Source organism: Heptranchias perlo, chromosome 20 (genome assembly GCF_035084215.1).
Source record: "Heptranchias perlo isolate sHepPer1 chromosome 20, sHepPer1.hap1, whole genome shotgun sequence".
NCBI lineage: Eukaryota > Metazoa > Chordata > Chondrichthyes > Hexanchiformes > Hexanchidae > Heptranchias > Heptranchias perlo.
Window position 1 is genome coordinate 45,516,907 of NC_090344.1, and position 18,876 is coordinate 45,535,782.

At 42.4% G+C, this 18,876-nt stretch overlaps 1 protein-coding gene across 1 annotated transcript in view; it reads right to left on the reverse strand.

Annotated features, from left to right (window-relative positions):
• LOC137336039 (zinc finger matrin-type protein 4-like) overlaps nt 1-18,876 on the reverse strand; it is a 118,098-nt gene that overhangs the window by 89,677 nt on the left and 9,545 nt on the right. The window contains exon 2 of the mRNA XM_068001541.1: nt 11,664-11,753. Coding sequence (XP_067857642.1) covers nt 11,664-11,753 — 90 coding nt within the window. The remainder of the gene's footprint in view (nt 1-11,663; nt 11,754-18,876) is intronic.

Below are 18,876 nucleotides of genomic sequence, written 5' to 3' on the forward strand. Positions count from 1 at the left end.
TGTCTGGGAGAAGTGACGAGTCTTTGCTGAGGAATCAAGATTACATTTATGGGTACGCCACATCATAAGACTGCCAGCATCCAATTCCATACATGTCATTGGGCGGGCTTGGCTTTTCTATATCTGCATATCATACACAATATCGTAATTGACTGAAAACCATGCCAGCTTTTTGGATTCAAAAATAAACATGTCTGAGTTACTGATTTTCCCAAGTATATCGTCTTGGTTTCCTTAGTTCCAGCATATTTAAAAATCAGGGATGAGAAAAGGCCATTTGGCTCATCAAAGCTGATCTCTCTCGTACATCATGGGATCTAACTGCATTTGAAATGGCCCCAGTGTTCTTGCCTCTCACCTTGCTTGGTAGATTATTCTAAACATTTATCACCCACATCTGCCCTGTTAGGAAGGACACTTTATTTCGGCCTCTGCAACATTGCCCTCCTCTACCTCTATTTCTCCCTCTCTGCCCGCGAAACCCTAATTTCTGTCTTCATCAAGCCTCAGAGGCTTGACTTCTCCAATACTCACCTAGCTGGCCAAGTAAAGGTGTTTTGCCTGATCCGTCTGTTTGTTTGCTGATTTCCACTGATGTCTCTTGGTCCTATTTTCTTGCTTTATTTTGAAGAAATAAGCTGGATTTAATTTATCTGCAGCATTTAATATTTTAAAGACTTCAAAGTGAAAACTGAAAAAATATATATCATGTTGATGAAAGCAGCACTCGCTTTAATTTTTACTTGTTGTGATGGAGCAAAGTTACTTTCTTTTTTTCCCTTCCACTTCCACATCACACCAATGTAAAGATTTCATTGCGTATTTTCCGCTTTGCTAACTTTCATTGCACTGCCTGAGTTGATAAGAAAACATCACGATTTGGTTTTAAGAATTAATTTGCCACCAATAATAATGCATTAATGGAACTTGTTATTGTTGCTGGCCTGACAATGTAACGAAGAGCAATTAGGGATAGATTCATTCTGTTTGTAGTTTTGTGCAACCCTCCAAAATTTTAATCTGTACCCCTAGTTTATAATTGAAAGTCAATGAGCGTCTGTTCCTTCAGGAGCACAAGTAACCCTTTCAGTCAATGCAGAAGCATTCTCAATGGGAGGGTTTTCAGTTCCCAGAGTACTTCTCTTCAATGGACAGTTTCTAAATTCTTATGAAAGGAACAAGGGTGCGTTTACCTCCATGATGAGGGTGTCTATTGTGAGACTCCCTCCTGTGTCCTGGAAATGCTTGGCTAGTGTCTCGTAGTTGTAGTGAGTGGGAGGAGTTTCACAGAGTCATAATCAATGCTGAGGTCAGTGGGGTCGACCTTGGTCTTGTACGATAGTCGGGAGAGATGTAAAACGGGCTGCCGACTCACTATCACCCGTTTTACACGAGCACGCAAAGTCAAGATCTACCCCAGTATATCTAAGTGCCGTTATGTAATTACAAAAGCACTCAAGAACTACTATTAACTGTTCTTTCAAAGAATAAAACGTACTGTACAGACAAACATTTCCAATGTCGCCAAGATTAGCAATGAGCTCATTGATGTTATAAAACTGTGAGTTAGAAACTGGGCGTAACGCCCGTTGTTTCGGCGCTGCACGGCCTCTTGAAGTGCGAAGATGGTGCCTTGGCTGCGCATGAACGTTTCCAGCATGACGTGCGCCGGACGCCATCTTGGTATAGGAGTTAGCGCATGCACAAATACCGAACGCTGGCAGCATTTAAAATAAGGAGAAAATGGATACAATCAGTGTGCAACGCTGATTTAAAGTGATTAGACACCATTTTGGGACTTAACGCTCAATTCAATGCACCGTCTTAACCCCGACCATCTGAACGTGTCTTAGGGTGCCTGGAGGACCCCCACAAGTGCTATTTAAAGGAACCATGCAGGATTTACAGGTTAGCTGCTGGATTATTGCTTCTGGCTGCTGATGCATTTGTAACTGTTTTTGGAGGTCTCCTATACTTGAATACTAGGACGCGGGGACATGGCCTAACATTTAGAGCCAGGACGTGCAGGAGTGAAGTTAGGAAACGCTTCTACACGCAAAGGGTGGGAGACGTTTGGAACGCTGTTCTGCAAGCGGCAGTTGATGCGAGCTCGGTTGTGAATTCTAAATCTGAGATTGATAGATTTCTGTGAACCAAGGGTATTAAGGGATATGGGGCTAAGGCGGGTATATGGAGTTAGGTCACAGATCAACCATGATCTCATTGAATGGCGGAACAGGCTCGAGGGGCTAAATGCCACCGCCACTTGCTGCGTCCTGTTGTACGCCACCTTCTCCTCCAAGGACGCGGGACATGTGTCTGGGTGATGTGTCTGTCATGGTTGAATGGCTGCCAATGTGTGTGAGTTGTGGGTATGTGACTTGTAACAGTGGTAATGTGTAAGGGTAAGAGAAAGCATCTGATTGAAAGAGTTGAGTACCGATGGAAAGAGTTTGTTGGTATGTGGGTGATTGGGGGGGTGTAGTGTGTGGAGCAGTAGATGCGGTTAGTGGTGCAGTTGATAGGAGACGCCTATAGAAGTAAAGGGAATTAGGGGTTATGGGGAGCAGGCAGGAAATTGGACATGAATTTAGATTTGAGGTTAGGATCAGATCAGCCATGATCTTATTGAATGGCGGAGCAGGCTCGAGGGGCCGATTGGCCTATTCCTGCTCCTATTTCTTATGTTCTTATTGACAGTTGACCTCACTCACCTTGACCACTCGTGTCAAAGCAATGAACTTCTTCCTGCACTGCATCCATGTTCATGGTGCTGTGCGCCTGGCATTGACTTTGTCCTCCGCTGCCTCTCACTGCCTTTTGGCCATATGTCTGGAGGGCCTCTTGCCCACACCACCACCCCCCCCTCCCACCTGCAGATATAGGATGTCCCTCCTTCTGTCCACCTCTTGCTCCGAGGCCTGTAGTGCATTAGCGGAGAACCTTGATGCACGCACTCTCGCAGGTCTGGTACATACTCAGATCGGCAGATTGGTGAGGTCTGGCATGCAGATTGGAGGATGTGGGATTTAGTAGTGCACAATCTTTATTCATTGTTTTACCATAACTCATCAGTTTGTAAACATGGGGACGGGAGCTGCATCTGTGTTTCACATGTGCGATGTCTGATCTCTGTCCAGACTCCGTGCAGACAGCAGACTGTCGTTTCGAGCAAATGACAGGTACCGGGTACCATTAAGAGATTTTAAGAGACAGGCTGCCTTTAAGAGATCTGGGCTCCCCCTGCTGGTGGAAAGTGCAAATTTACTTGAATCCTCACGTCAGGCCGAGTTTTTAACGCTGCTTGAAGATAAGTCCTCAGGCCGGATGAATGTCTCGTTGTGCCTGCACAGGAAGCACCGGATCGCGGTACCCATGCCCAGTTTCCGTCCCGATCCAGTTTAACCCCCAGAGTACCTCGGTGCCTGTGAAATGATGGCTCGTAGGTTTAAAAATAACAGATTGGTTTAGATATATGGTTGATCATTGATGCTTGAAATGAAGCAACTGATCTGCTGATTCACAGCTAAATTTCTGCTGACAAATCAGTCAGTTATGCTGGTCGTTAACCCACAGAGAACACTGATCTTTAGTGTACCAGTATAAGTTCTATCTGATGAACCACAGTCCATGAGACAGAGTCTCTTTTAAATTATAAATTGATTCCAGCACTGAAATATAAAATGATATAAAAACAGCTGCTTTAGAAACATTACAATCGTATGATGACAGCGATCAAATCTATTAAAAGGTTCTGTTTGCATTTCGTGCATGTCTGATATTCTGCAGAAAATGATGTGTTGAAACCATGCACCAGTATTTGCAGTGATCTCTGCATTCTCCAGGCAAAAACGTGTCTGGAAGCAGCAAGTAAAATGGTGCCACTGTCCTCCAGACGAACAGTTGACTGGGAATCCCATGGGTCTTTCCTTGGTCCATTGCGAAATGACTGCTTCGCATTTCCAGAATGGAAACTGCTGCTGCCAGCTGCATGCCCCACTAAAACCACACCACAGGCTAACTGACGTGGGGTGAACACCTCGTGTGTTGCAGGTACCTCTTGCAGTTAATTTCATTGCCCTCGATGAGCAGGGGGAGAAAGCGTGAGGCCAAAACCTCCTGACACCAGCGCAGCTGAGATTGGGAACTCACTAGAATGGGGCGGGGGAGGGGGGGGATTGGGGAGGAGTTGGAGTGTAACCCACCACTCTGTAATCGGCGTTACCAAATTCTGAGCCACTATTATTGCATCTGTCAACTCAGTAAATACATATAAAGATAAATGATGCTCCATTGGTAATTTTAAATTTCTCATTAGGAGGCAAAGGATTTTCAATCATTCAATCCGGTTTCTATGGAAGGATGAACCAGATGGTCTGATTACCCTCCATCATGATTGAAAAGGAGAACTGAGAGAACTTATGACAATTATATAGTTGGCAGATCCGTATCTCGGTGCCTTCTGACTCAAAATTTAATTAACCGAGAAGAAACTGTCCAAGGATCACGCACTATTTAAACAGAATATTCTGCTCTCATTCTGCCCAATCTTCGGTACATGGGTACGGAAAATTGGGCGGGAAGCTGTCCCGCTGACACCTGCCAGTCTCCGCCAGTTCCAGGACTTCCCTCTGGAAGTGACAGCAGCCACTGAATATGTCTGCCCAAGTATGCAAAATGGCTGGTAACGATGGGATGATGTCACATCAACTGCTTCTTGTCACTGCTGCCATAGCAACACCGGAAGCAAAGGACGCAAGAATATAACTGGCGTCCAGCATTGCTATGCCGGACAGGAGAGAAGTTCAGTTTTAAAGAGCCCGCTCCAGGAGCGCAATCAATTGCATGGTGATCAATTGCACTCCAGGACTCTGCAAAAAAATTTTTTAACAAGAATTGGACTCCTCTTCGTTTGTCCTATTGTCAGCTGACCCCATTGTTGCAGAAGTCATTTCCTTCCTCCACTCCCCCTCCCCCCAACCCCCCCCTACATTGAGGCAGGTTTACTGGCTCAGGTGGGATTCAGGGCAGCAGTCTGCCAAAAACATTTCAATTAGCCTGACCCGAGAAAATGTTGCTACGCTCAGCACTGTCTTCTCGGCTGGGATTGTGCCAAAGTCAAAACTCCCACCGTCTATTTCTACGTTATGAGGAGGCGGGGGGGGGGGGGTTTCAACTGTCGCTCGCCTCTCTCTCACCGTTTTGCCCGTCTGATTCAATTTTCAGGCAGATTTTAAATGGGCGCCCAGCACTCCTTCCCAAAACAGGCGGGAGGCTGTTCCCACAAGCTGATCAGGGTCCTGTGTCGAATAGCTGGAGCATGCACGTGCATGCTCGTCCCAGTTGTACTGACTGTTGAGCGGCCCAACCACCCGTCCTTAGAGGCACTGCTGGAGGCCGTTCAGGTAAAAGGGAAGTTTTTGGGGGGTTTTTTTAAAAAGATTTTTGTGGGGTGTCCAAGGGGCGGCTGAGGTGCCCCCAATTTTTCAACTGCCGGCCGCCTGTTTTTCAGACAAGAAACTGGCAGCCGGCTGTTGAAAACTGCTCCCCCTTGAGTTATTTTGTGAACAGCATTGGAAATTTGAAGAAGATAAAAGTTTGTTGCCTTTAAATGCAACATCATCAAATTTTGTATTTTAACGGCCAAACAAAAAGTCTAGAAATTACTATGTGTAATATTATCACATGACCAAATGGCGTGTTTATATCAATTCCTCAATTTAATAAAAGGCATCAACTCACCTCTTTTAAATACGTTGATGACTCCATTAAGAGAGTTAACAGAAGAATATGATATGAATTCATTAGGCGTCCATACAGTAATGTTACACACAGTCATTTCTGGGCTATATTTCTTCCAAATTGAATTGTATGGCTTAGAAATTGTCATGATTTTACAACCACAAAAGCCAACATTTATATTATACTTTATGAATATTATTTTCCATTTTCTACAAGAGTATGCAAAACTACATTGTTCTCATGGGGACGCATCAGTGACCTGCCAAAACTAAAGGTGAAAGGAATTTATAAATGTGATGTAGATCAGTAGCCCGTGTAAAATAATATGCTGTGTGATAGATGCAAGAAATATAAACAGATCTTGTCGTACTGAAGGCGTTCGATAGGGTAGGTGTGGAGAAACTGTTTCCATTTGTGGGTGAGTCCCGAACGAGGGGTCATAAATATAAGAGAGCCGCATACAGGTCAAATAAAGAATTTCGGAGCAATTTCTTTACATTGAGAGTGGGGAGAATGTGGAACTTGCTGTCACATGGAGTGTTTGAAGCAGATGGCTTTGATGCATTTAAGGGGAAGCTTGATGCATACATGAGGAAGAAGGGAATAGAAGGATTCGGGGGCAGCGTGGGAAGGAGGTAATTAGAGTGGGAGGAGGCTCGTTTGGAGTATAAACACCAGCACAGACCACTTGTGCTGAATGGCCTGTTTTATGCTGTAGATTCTGTGCTATTATTGCAAAACTGTTCGAGAATTTGTATACGAAACACTTCTTGAATAAAATAGTTTTAGCATTTACAATCTTTAACATGTTTTCAAAGGGTCATTGTCACCTCCATGATGAGGTTGAAGATGAGCTGAGTTTGAGTAACAGCCCACCCCAAAAACTCTGCTGTTACAGACCAGCTCTACAAATAGGGAGATCTTGAAAGTTAATGCAGAAAAGGTACTGGCCCAGAATTTGCTGGAGTGGGGCATCTCGCGGTGAGCGGCGTGAGTTGGATTTTGTTCCTCACCCTTAGCTCCAATTAATTTTGTGCCGCAAGTTGCTGGACGTGTGAACTGATAACAGCACAGCAAGGTCAACAGGGCATTTGGGACCTTGGTGAACGATGGGACCAACGGTCTATCTCCTTAACCGATGAAATTTAAGGATAAAGAAACAGACCGAATGACAGAGAAGGAAAAAGGGTGAATTAAGAGTCAAATTGGATACAGAAAGAGAAATAAAGAGGGAAAGGAAGAGAGTGGATTAAAAGAAGGAGAGAGAGAAAAAAGAGACAGAAAGGAAAAGTAAAAAACAAAATTTTAAAATTACTAAATTTCTAGGAACAATTTACTACCTGCAGGAATGAGACTCCACAGTTTCAAATGTTCCCTTTCTGGGCCTCCGAGGTTGAGTGGCATTGCACAAACATAAGTCTCGTCATTAAAAGGGTCCTTATGGTGTTAAATACCAGCCCTAACTTTCTGCAACGAGTTAAATTCATTTTAACAATGCAAATGCAGCATCCAGGCTTGGGCTCATAAGTGGCAAGTAACATTCGCGCCAGATAAGTGCCAGGCAATGACCATCTCCAACAATTGTAAACAATTTTACAATACCAAGTTATAGTCCAACGATTTTATTTGAAATTTACAAGCTTTCGGAGGCTTCCTCCTTCCTCAGGTAAATGTCAGGAACTCCTCGAAGCCTACGCATTTATAAATCACAGAACAATACATGGTGAACAATACATGGTCCATCACCGGCATCTCCACATCATCATCTCCAACAAGAGTCTAACCACCTCCCCTTGACATTCAACGGCATTACCATCGCCGAATCCCCCACCATCAACATCCTGGGGGTCACCATTGACCAGAAACTTAACTGGACCAGCCATATAAATACTGTGGCTACAAGAGCAGACCAGAGGCTGGGTATTTTGCGGCGAGTGACTCACCTCCTGACTCCCCAAAGCCTTTCCACCATCTACACGGCACAAGTCAGGAGTGTGATGGAATACTCTCCACTTGTTTGGATGAGTGCAGCTCCAACAACACTCAAGAAGCTCGACACCATCCAGGACAAAGCAGCCCGCTCGATTGGCACCCCATCCACCACCCTAAACATTCACTCCCTTCACCACTGGTGCACAATGGCTGCAGTGTGTACCATCCACAGGATGTACTGCAGCAACTCGCCAAGGCTTCTTCGACAGCTCCTCCCAAACCCACGACCTCTACCATCTAGAAGGACAAGAGCAGCGGGCACATGGGAACAACAACACCTGCACGTTTCCTTCCAAGTCACACACCATCGCGACTTGGAGATATATCACCGTTCCTTCATCGTCGCTGGGTCAAAATCCTGGAACTCCCTTCCTAACAACACTGTGGGAGAACCTTCACCACACGGACTGCAGCGGTTCAAGAAGGCGGCTCACCACCCCTTCTCGAGGGCAATTAGGGATGGGCAATAAATGCCGGCCTCGCCAGTGACGGCCACATCCCATGAATGAATAAAAAAAAATTCTTGAAACTCGTGAGGAGGTTAACAGTGAGGTCCCAATTTTGCGAGGTTAACAGTGGAGATTTGTGGTGGTTCACAACTCACGCCATATCTCTTCTTAGCCATAAGATCCTGTTTTTTTTTGCAAACTAATAATGGCGTGTGCAATTTACTCGCCATTATTATCCCAACAAATTCTGGGCCAATATGAAAACTTGGCACATATTTAGGGGGAGTTAGTTAGCTACTACAGTTCTTGTCCCTGAGACAACCTTACTCCTTGGAAAAGAAGCATTTCTGCATTTAGAGGTATGTTCAAAAAATGCCTGAAATTCAGTCACATTTTCACAGATCATTGCACTTGGTCCCTTTCAACCCTGGATTATTGCACGAGAGTGTACATATGTGACACCGACCAAATGTCCATTAAGCCAAACGTACTGCCCAAAGGCAGAAATGTGTATTTGTCTCTGCTTGGTCGTGTTCATTTCCAGCTGCCATGAGGGAGCTTCTCTCCAGTGACAAGTCGCACAAGACCGAACTTGGCTCCAAAATACTCAGAATCCTCTTTGTAAGGGAAATTGGTTTCCTATTATAGGTTAAGAAAGCTGGCACTTTGCTGCATCATTGCAGCTTATTTCACTGAGGAAGATAGGATTATGACACATGAAATAAATCTCAGGGATATAAAGAAATTGCCAAAAAAAAAAATCAAAATTGCAAAAAAAAATTCACAGTTGGAAGAGGTAAGAAGCTTTGCATTTCTTGGACAATGAAATTATGAACTCGCCCTGTCCCCAATCATGGTGCACCTTCACTGGCATCCATGCTAGCTACAGGGAATTATTTTCTGCTTCTGCTCAGGGCGACTTGGAATTAAGGATACTGCAAATACAGATTTCAACCTGATTTCTTAAAATAATTCAGTCAGTGGTGATTAAATTTCAGTTGCTGTCTGTCACATTTGAGCTGCAAATGGGTTAACGAATCCAGGGAACAGGATGCAAGGGCTGAATGTTAATGACCAATTTTAGATGGTAACTTCCCTGAGAATTGTAAGAGCGCAACACTTGTTTATTTTTAAATGCACAATTAAGATTTGAACTTTGTGGTTAGATTGCTTTTTTAAAAAAAAATCCAGGCAAGAAGTACATTTATCGAGAAGCTGTAGTCAGGCTTCTGCTGGGCTTCTCCCTTCTATTTCCATAGGGATGGAGGAAGAAACTTCCTCACGCAGTTGGCAGGACAGCCCACCCAGTGTGATTGGATTGGAGTTCACGGTATCTCTTTCTCTCACTTCTGATTATTCATTTTCTCTCTCTCTCTCTCTGTCTCTGTCTCCATCCATTATCAAGAACTAGATATGATGAGATATTTCCCTGGCAACGAAGAGATGTGGTTGTGGATGAAATAGGTATGTTTATTTTGTTTAATTTGCCTCGCTAAGCTCTATGCAGAGTGAAACCCGATGAAGCTGGCCTAATTGTGTTGTCAAAATTGACTCCAGCATGCTTTGTGGCCGACTATATACGCAGCTTTGTGTAAAATGCGCCTAGCACTCCACTTAAACTTGATAATAAAAAGATGGTCAGGTTCCACTCTGAAAAAATTGGGCTGTGAGGCCCCAAGAAACTCGCTACAAGATGTTATAGTTTTAACCTCCAGCATCAGAAACCTATTCTTATTCTGTACCTCTGGCAATAAATTCTTTTGGTTCTTAGTTCGCACCAGTTCCATCCATGCAATCCTGCCCATTGTTGATTAACATTAGGGAAAATGAAATTTATGTCTTGTTTTGGACATTAAATATGTAGCTTCCTCTAACACTGACAAGGTTTTTTTTCATAACCACATTTCGTATCTCTCATCCAAAACATGAGTTTGAAATACATATTTATGCAAACACATACATTTATATTTGTAATGAGCAGTTTACCTTACCTGTTTTGGAAATACCCTGAAGTTCAACCTCTGGATCTGGACAATCAGATATTCTTTGAGAAACTCTCCAGGCAAGTCTCATGAATCCATTATCACATGTGTCTGGAGCCTAGCTTTGAGAGTGGGAGCAGACTATAAAACTAGACTGACCCTGTTGGGTCTTCCAGTAGCCTGGAAGTATTTGTTGTGTTTCTGGAAAAGCAATGTCCTGAAAATGTTGTTTTTATGGATGAAAGAAAAGCTAACCACAACCAATTTTTGAGATCTTTATCCTTAGGCTGAAAGTTGAAAAAGTGAAATGCACCAAGGTTTGGACTTTCGGCAACTTGTTTCATGGTAGAATCTCTGAAAATAATATGTTATCATTGTTTGTTTGTTCATCTGCTGTGATGTGTGCACTGCTAATAAGATGGAATCCTCAAATCTGGAACTTTCTCCCCCAAAAAGCTGCTGAAGCTGTGGGTCAATTGAAAATTTCAAAATTGAGATTGATAGATTTTTGTTAGGTAAGGGTATTCAGGGTTACAGAACCAAGGCGGGTAGATGGAGTTAAGATACAGATCATCCATGATCTAATTGATTGGTGGAACAGGCTCGAGGGGCTGAACGGCCTCCTCCTGTTACTATGCTCCTCTGTTCCTAAAATGGAGAGCTGGGAGACCCTTTGGAAATCCAGTTATTGTTGGACAGTCATTGTGAAATTAGTGCAGATCGGTAGATCTCTGTGGTTTTGCTCATGTACAATCTTGGAGCCGGAGTATGATTGTGATGTTTAGTTGCGAACTTGGTCTTTGCCTTTAAAGATCCAAATAAGAAAATCCAGGCAATTACAGCTACTAACAAACAGCTGAGCCAGTTGGAGGGCAGTTGTAGTTGCTTGCATGTTTCATGCTACAGGTCATCTTTTTTAAAGATGATCTGACATCTATAACAAAGTTCAGTGTCCAGTAAACATGTATTAGGTGCAAAAAGAAATCTAGAAAGGCTGCATTTTATGTCAAATGGTCCAATATGTCTTCAGATTCTAAGTCAAAAACCAGCAATATCTTTTACTTTGCCTCGTGTGGCATGACTCGCAAAAGCAAACATGAGAAACCCCGACAGCAAAAAATACACTCGTCAGAAATGTTACCACATTTGTCAATCGAGGAGTGCGCAGTGGGGAGTCGGTGAAACAATGATACTATTTCTTCACTGATGACATGGCCCAACAAATGTTTAAACTTTAATTGCAAACTTAATGTTTAAAGCATACACTCCAAAGCATAAAGCACCTGCTGCATGCTCAACTTAGCCAAGGGAGCCACCATAATGCACTACGAGTGGAATTTTCCAAGAAGCCTGTTTCTAGGAAATGAGCTTGCCATAAACTTCCTCCATCCACCAACAATTCCCCTTTCCCAGAGATCGTTTCCAAATTGCTGCCATTCATCGTTCACCGACTTGGCCAATGACTTTTCCGCACTTGACGAGAAAGTAAACTACTCACATTTTCCGATCTGAGTTTCTTGGCCGGACATCCTCCATCGACTGGGTGAAGCATGTAGTAAAGTCGAACCTTGCTGGCATGTTTCCGGCTCTGGAGAAAAGAAAGTTATAAATCTCTATAAACTCTTGAAATGTCGCCCTGCAAAAACCAAGTCCCCCTTTGTCTCTTCTGCTCTATTTTCCAGCCCTGAGATGGCAGTATTTAGAATGGAAGACACTGTGAAACCTTTCACTTGGCTTACCACATCGGTACCTAGCATTGTGTTCAAGAGTGAGTTTATCATTTCAGTAAATAGGCTTCTCTCTCTCTCTCTCTTTCTCAACCACTCGCTCATACTGGCAGGCATGGTAGTCAGCTGGGTGTGGTTAGAACAACTGCATTTATTCAGCCACAGAGGTGGTTTCATTGTCAGGGCAAGGCTGCCAGCCAGAATACCAGGTGAGCAGAGCACTACATGCAGAAAGCAGGCAAGTCAAGAAATCAAAAGTTACAAGTAGAACACAAAATTTACTGCTTTTGAAAAAAAATTTCAGAGTGATTTAACAATGGACATACTTTAAAATGCTGGCTTTGTGCTTTCAGGACATTTTTCTACATTAAAGGCGCTGTTTAAATGAAGAATGCTGTTGTTCAAATTCAACGTGCACACTGTTCCTTTTTTTGTTTTCAGCGGTGCTGTTGGGAATTTGATAATAACAAGCTTGCTGAAAATCATAACATTGATGACAGTGGCAAATAAAAGGTAGCAATGTTTTTAATGTTTTTAATTGTGCTCCTTGCACTGTTTAGCCTCTCCACATCAGTTGACCTGATGGTAACATCGACACTTGTCGTTCAATCAATAAAACAGCAGAGGTAAGCAGAATGATGTTAATTACAACTGTTTGTAACGGCGATTTTTAAAAGAGGTTGTGATGGTGACACTCCCTTCATGCTGAAAACTCACTGGACAGTGACACTGTCAGCTACTCCTCTTCATTTGAATTTGCATAATTTGATTTGTTACTCAAGTTGAAATTGTGCAAAGAACTCCTCCTGTGCTGTTTTACTAAAATTGCTAAATTCAAACTGTTGGATCATTCAACCTCTTCCCAAAGCAGAAAGCGACTTTGAATTAATAGGAGTACCTATGTCAACCCCAGGCATATCCTTGTGCAGATAATCCATTATCTGAGTCGCTGTCTGTCCTCTCAGGTGAACGTAAAAGATCCCACGGTACTATTTCGAAGAAAAGCAGGGGAGTTCTCCCTGGTGTCCTGGCCAATATTTGTCCCTCAACCAACATCACTTCAAAAAAGATTATCTGGTCATTTATCACATTGCTGCTTGTTGGAGCTTGCTGTGCGCAAATTGGCTGTTGCAGTTCCTACAATACAACAGTGACTACACCTCAAAAAGTACTTCATTGGCTGTAAAGTGCTTTGGGATGTCCTGAAGTCGTGAATGGCACGATATAAATGTAAGTCTTTCTTTGTCTTTCTCCTGTTCAGTGGGTTTCACTTTATTTTGTTGTATGTAGTCACACATTTACTGCCTAGGGATTTGCTCAAGAACACTGCATAGGGCAAAATATTTTAATTTCGTTAAATCTGTCTTTATAAAACGCGTGTTTGAAGAAAGTGTCGGAGCCTTTCTGAAAGGCAGCCCTTCATCTTTATGGTGTTAAAGGATAGGTTGGGTGAAGTAACATGCTGACTTGCAAGAAGACGAGTTACTATTTCATCTTGTGCTGAGAACCAAAAGGTTAACATGTCATACACTGCAGCACACAATTACTTCTGTACTAAGGGATCACTTGCAACAGACACGTAAAATTGCACTCAAAGCTATTTTTCCCCCACACATTCCACCCCCCCGCCAACACCCCGACCAAATCCAAGAAAGTCACCTTCGTAGGTGTGTCAATCTTACTTGTCAAATTCAGGATGAAAAAACATTACAAGAGAACTTGTTTCTAATAATCCTTCGATATTTCTGATGAGTACCGTTCCATTGCTGGCTTTTTTGCTGCATCTTAATATAAAAAAATAAATGTAATTCTATTAAATGTTGTTAAAAAAAATCCCTCCCAGCTTTATCAACACAAATCAGTTTTGTTCAAGCGATGCAGAGGGAAATCACATCAGTGAAATGATGAAAGTAAATTATGCAAATCGAAAACATAGCCCATTAAGTACAAATATTCTTTCATCTTGGACAGCACTTCTTGTGTTACAGAATAATGCAAGGATAGGTTATAAGACATCTGGGATTGTGAGTTTTTCTGCAATTCATTATCCCGAATGCCTTGGTAATGGTGTAAAAAGGATAAACTCTGAAGTTTTCATAAACCTCACAATCAGTGATGTCTTGTGTGTTAAAATTCACAATCGGAGGTCCTGCATCATTTTTATAACTGGCCATATTATCGCCACTGAAAATGCAGTTAACTCTTGCTTTTTGTGACCCACATTAAATTCTAACACCTATTAATATGAATTGTTAAAAATCACTTTGTACCATATATTATAAATAATCATACATATGTGGAGAGAATGCCATTCATCCTCCCTTAATGAATATTCACTTGAATATTTGCATGGATTAAGTAAAATTGTGTAATAAAAATTAAAAAGCAAGGCTACATTAGTATCCGACTATTTTTGATGTGGAGATGCCGGTGATGGACTGGGGTTGACAATTGTAAACAATTTTACAACACCAAGTTATAGTCCAACAATTTTATTTAATAAATAAAATTGTTGGACTATAACTTGGTGTTGTAAAATTGTTTACGACTATTTTTGGGCATTGGGCTTCTTGAAAATAATCAGCAACATCAAAGTTTAACCACTATGGTCAAACTTTGGTTTCCGTCAACATTTTTTAAAATTATGTTTATTTTTTGAGGCGTTGCTGGCAAAACCAGCATCTATTGCCCATCCAGTTCGGTTCGGGTACAGACTAGGCACATTCCCACGAGGCAGAAAGGCAGGGCAACGAAAGCCAGAGCTCCCTGGAGCAAAAGAGATAGAGAGTAAGATGAAACGGAAAAGAGGGGCAAAAGACAGATGTCAGGTTGATAACACAAGTGAGAACCAGGCAGAATATAGAAGGTTCAGAGGGGAAGTGAAAAAGGAAATAAGAGGGGCAAAGAGAGAGTATGAGAATAGACTGGGGGCCAACATAACAGGGAATCCAAACGTCTTCTACAGGCATGTAAACTGCTAGTAAGAGGAGGGATGGGCCGATTAGGGACCATAAAGGAGATCTACTCATGGAGGCAGAATGGATGGTTGAGGTACTAAATGAGTACTTTGCATCTGTCTTTACCAAGGAAGAAGATGCTGCCAGAGTCTCAGTAAAGGAAGATATGGTTTAGATACTGGATGGGCTAAAAATTGATAAAGAAGAGGTAATTGAAAGGCTAGCTGTACTTAAAGTAGATAAGTCACCCGGTCCAAATGGGATGTATCCTAGGTTGCTGAGGGAAGTAAGGGTGCAAATTGTGGGGGTACTGACCATAATCTTCCAAACATCCTTGGATACGGGGTGGTGCCAGAGGACTGGAGAATTGCAAATGTTGCACCCTTGTCCAAAAAAGTGTATAAGGATAAACCCAGCAACTATAGGCCAGTCAGTTTAACCTCAGTGGTGAGGAAACTTATAGAAACAATAATCTGGGACATAATTAACAGTCACTTGGATGAGTGTGGATTGATTAGGGAAAGCCAGAATGGATTTGTTAAAGGCAAATCGCATTTAACTAACCTGATAGAGTTTTTGATGAGGTAACAGAAAGAGTAGATAAGGGCAATGCTGTTGATGTGGTGTCTATGGACTTTCAAAAGGCGTTTGATAAAGTGCCACATGGTAGGCTTATCATCAAGATTGTGGCCCATGGAATAAAAGGGGCAGTAACAACATGGATACAGAATTGGCTAAGGGACAGGAAGCAGAAAGTAGTGGTGAACGGTTGTTTTTCAGACTGGAGGGAGGTCTACAGTTGTGTTCCCCAGGGGTCGGTGCTGCGACCATTGCTTTTCTTGATATATATTAATGGACTTGGATGTACAGGGCACAATTTCAAAATTTGCAGATGACACAAACTTGGAAGGGTAGTAAACAGTGAGGAGGATAGTGATAGACTTCAAGAGGATATAGACAGGTTTCTGGCATGGGCAGACAAGTGGCAGAATGAAATTTAATGCAGAAAAATGCGAAGTGATACATTTTGGTAGGAAGAACAAGGAGAGCAGTATAAACTCGAGGGCACAACTCTAAAAGGGGTACAGGAACAGAGAGATCTGGGGGTATATGTGCACAAATCGTTGACGGTGGCAGGGCAGGTTGAGAAAGCAGTTAAAAAAAGCATACGGGATCCTGGGCTTTATAAATAGAGGCATAAGAGTACAAAAGTATGGGAGTCATGATGAACCTTTGTAAAACACTGGTTCGGCCACACCTGGAGTAATGTGTCCAGTTCTGGGCACCGCAGATTAGGAAAGATGTGAAGGCCTTAGAGAGGGTGCAGAAGAGATTTACTAGAATGATTCCAGGGATGAGGGACTTTAGTTACATGGATATACTGGAGAAGCTGGGGTTCTCCTTGGAACAGAGACGGTTGCAAGGAGATTTGATAGAGTTCTTCAAAATCATGAAGGCTCTAGACAGAGTAGATAGAGAGAAACTATTCCCATTGGCAGAAGGGTCAAGAAACCGAGGACATAGATTTAAGGTAATTGGCAAAAGAACCAAAGGTGACTTGAGGAAAATCTTTTTTAAACAGCAAGTGGTTAGGATCTGGAATGCACTGCCCGAGGGGGTGGTGGAGGCAGATTCAATCATGGCCTTCAAAAGGGAATTGGATGAGTATTTGAAAGGAAAAAAATTGCATGGCTACGGGGATAGGGTGAGAGAGTGGGACTAGCTGGATTGCATAGGGCCGGCACGGATTCGATGGGCCGAATGGCCTCCTATGATCCCTAGTTGCCCTTGAGAAGGTGGTGATGGGCCTTCTTTTTGAACTGCTGCAAATCAAGTGGTGAAGGTTCTCCCACAGTGCTGTTAGGTCAGGAGTTCCAGGATTTTGACCCAGCGATGATGAAGGAACGGTAATAAATGTCCAAGTCATGAAGGTGTGTGACTTGGAGAGGAACCTGGAGGTGATGGTGTTCCCATGCACCTGCTGTCTTTGTCCTTTTAGGTGGTGGAGGTCGTGGGTTTGGGAGGTGTTGTTGAAACATGTTTGTTGTGACCTGCTTGTGCTGTATTTTGGATCCATGTGAAGGGAAAAACAAATACTCGTGAGTGAGTTATAAGGCTATAAAATCTCCAAGGCAGGTTTTTCTGTAATATTTGTTTGAAATAAAACTCCATGTTGCTGCAGTATGAGTCATATATGGTATAAATGCACTGCAGGCTGAGTCACCCTACATGTACCGTTCCATAACCTTTGTGGGAAACAGACTTTCTCAGTTCTATTCTGTAAGACAATTTCAAATTGATGACAGGCTGTTCTGTGACTTATCTTAGTGCAATACTGCTGCTTTTCTGTAGAAGAAAAACAGTTTCTCACATTCAAAGATGCAAAAGTACTAGCATAATTTGGGAGTCTGCTTTATGGACTGACTTCTGAGCAAACAAAGCCAAGAGGCATGAGGAAGTAGTCTCACACCTTTTGTGATTCGCATTGAGTGTCGTTTAACTGCAGCCTGGTGTAACATGAAATTTTAGAAGTTCCTATCAGACCATCTGGGAACTTTGTAAACATAAAATTCAATGCTTTCATTAATGGCAAGAATGAGCCCAAACTCTTTCCCAGTGTTAAAAATCCTTTGGCACTGGGTGGAATATGATGCAACTCTGGTCCAGTCATTCTGAAACTGATATCTGTAGTGTAATGATGCTGTTAATCTGCAGTGTAGGGTTATCAAATGACCCAAGCTGCAGTGATTTAATAATTGTTGTGATGTTGTAGAGTTTCATTTTATTGAATTTTCAGGATTATAACCTGTATAATAGAAACACAGTACACCGTTGGCCTGAAACGTGCAGGGAAATAGAATCCAGTTCAAAATCACGTAGAACAAAGGCACTTCAAAACTAAATCACACAATTTGGTCTCTTCAACGAGCTGTCAGACACACTGGGGGTGAAATTTGTATTCATCGGTAAAGCAAAACAGGCAATAATGAATCAGCAGCCCGTCCGACATGCCACCTGGTCTTCTTTTCTATTAACTTTACAGAACCAAGGCAGGTAAACGGAGTTGAGGTACAGATCAGCCATGATCTAATTGAATGGCGGAACAGGCTCAAGGGGCTGAATGGCCTCCTCCTGTTCCTATGACTTCAATGAAAACTGGCTGTTGATTCGTTACCCCCCGTTTTGGGCACTTCCAAAGACCAATTTCACCCTTAGTGTGTCACAAATGCCAAAACAAATCCATCCCCGCAAGGAATAAAACCATCCCCTTTAACGACTGTATAATAATTGTATTATATAATGAGCAATTCAATTGATCAGCAAATGAAAGTTGAATTTTTGAATTAATTAGTTACACCTCACCATTATTAAGCAAGTTTGTGAACTGGAGTTGAACTGGGAATAGTAAGATTAGGTATTGATTCTAAGTTCTGTTCCCAAACCTCCACCTGAATATATTTTGTACCATACCTGAGCTCCTCATCGTGTTATTGCGTTATAACATAGGCTCTTGGAATAAGCAGGTTGAATGGGCTTCTTTTGTTCCATGTTTTATTATGTTTATAGTCTTTTAAGACATTCAGTCTATATGTCATTTGACATACAACACATTCTAAGATGTTTATTTCCACTCCACTGAGCCATTGAGCATTTGCTCAATTACAAGATTTCCTGACAAAAGGTAAAACTAATTTTAACTTGCTCCAGTCGAACCTCATTACAGCAACCCCATGGGGAGCTGGCAAAATGCTTCCTTTTGAATGACTGAGATACTCTATACATTACATTGGAGCATCTGCCACACCCAGGAACTGATACCACAACAGTGTCTGTAATGCTACATTTTAATGCTACATTTTAATTATTTTACATTGAGTTACATTGAAACTACAGCACTGAAACAGGCTGTTTGGCCCAACTGGTCTCTGCCGGCATTTATGCTCCTCAGGAGCCTCCTCCCTCCCCACTTGATCTAACCTGATCAGGATACCCTTCTATTCCTTTCACCTTCATGCGCTTATCTAGC